This window comes from Perkinsus marinus (assembly GCF_000006405.1).
Source record: "Perkinsus marinus ATCC 50983 genomic scaffold scf_1104296946244, whole genome shotgun sequence".
Lineage (NCBI taxonomy): Eukaryota > Perkinsozoa > Perkinsida > Perkinsidae > Perkinsus > Perkinsus marinus.
Window position 1 is genome coordinate 1 of NW_003210939.1, and position 1,470 is coordinate 1,470.

Sequence of the window (1,470 nt, forward strand, 5' to 3'; positions counted from 1 at the left end):
CTTCATCGGGAGCCCCCTCCATACGCGACATTTCACTCACGCTGCGTGAGTCACGCTACAGTACTGTTGTCCTGTTTGGAGTTCACGTTCATCGTAGTACAGAGTACAAACCTGCATCAGTAGTGAGATTACGATATACGCCTGATGAATATAGCAGCAGTACTGATTTTTGCTACGAGACCGTTACAAAGATACACGAAACGGTAAGGGTAATGCGAGAACTGATGTATCCAACGGACTCCGTTGGATACTCAATCTGGATAATCACCGCTCCGTTGAACGGAGCGGTGATTATTGTCATCATTACCATTTACAGTCCTTCCGCTCATCAGTTGTAGCCTACAGCTTGTAGGAGTTCCGGCAGCAGCTCTGGCTGAGACTCCCGACTGCTAGACGCAATCCTTCCTTGTAAGCGCATGACATGGTGATAAGATCTTGAGCTTTGACTTGTGGAGGGCACGTCCTCCAAATAGTAGCGCTCGACCTTCCTGCATCTGCATGAATCAGCGGTTTCATGATTCATGTGGTCTCGCCATTTCTATTGCTCTATGATTGGTCTAAGCATCTCCATTGTGGCACGAGTGATTGCTGTTGTCCCACTCAGTTCAGTTTATTCTGTTCTTTCTTGCCCTTGCTATTGGGCTCGTCACTCTCTCTCTCTGGCTCTATACTGTCGTCCTTGCGTCTGTCTTCACCTACTGCCGCCTGGTTGAAGACTATATTCAGTATATGATATACTGTATATCCTGCAACTACCCTATTATTGCTATATCTCTACTAGCTATTGGGTGTTGAGTCAGAGACGTTCATCGCAGTGTTCCTGTTATACCCCACTCTAAGTGGACTAGCGTTGCTAGTGAGCTTGACGGTACACACATTGCTACATCTGGTGCCCAGACCCAGGACCAACATGCCGTTCAAGCTCGAATCTGTATTGGAACCCTATTCTGGTGGTGAAAACGACTTCGCTCTTTGGCTGCAGGAGTTCGAGACGGTGGCCGAGGCTTCTAAGTGGACTATTAAGCAAAAGTCACAATATATCGTACTTTTTATGAAGGGCTCGGCCAAAGAGATCGCTAGGCAAGCCCTGGAGGAAGTTGAGGGCGATCCAGCTGGTGCCTATGCTCATGTGGTTAGGGCCCTGGATAGAGCGTACTCGCTCAAAACTCACGAGGCGTGGAAGCGTCTGACTCGCCGTGAGTGGCACAAGGAAGATAGTGTTGATGGTGTATTAGCTGAATTCCGCCGCTACCTTAGAGTGCTAGGGGTTACTACCACAGTGGCTGCTGAGAACATCCTTCGTGAAAGCCTGATTGCCACCCTGCCCGAAGACGTGCAGAAGGCCATCCGGGTGTTCGAGGAGGATGGGCGCCAGTTGCCTTTGGCTGATGTTGTTGCTAAGGCTCGAGCTCAGCTGAAGACTTACTCTGGTGAGAAGAAGCTTGCTGCGGGTGCTGTCACTGGTGGTCA

General features: G+C 49.7%; 1 protein-coding gene across 1 annotated transcript; it reads left to right on the plus strand.

Annotated features, from left to right (window-relative positions):
• Window positions 1-910: 910 nt before the first annotated feature.
• On the plus strand, window positions 911-1,463 carry Pmar_PMAR010627 (hypothetical protein; the record flags this gene model as incomplete). The annotated part of the gene is made up of 1 exon (XM_002779649.1): window positions 911-1,463. A coding segment is annotated over one exon (553 nt), but the record flags the coding sequence as incomplete, so codon positions are not given.
• Window positions 1,464-1,470: the final 7 nt, after the last annotated feature.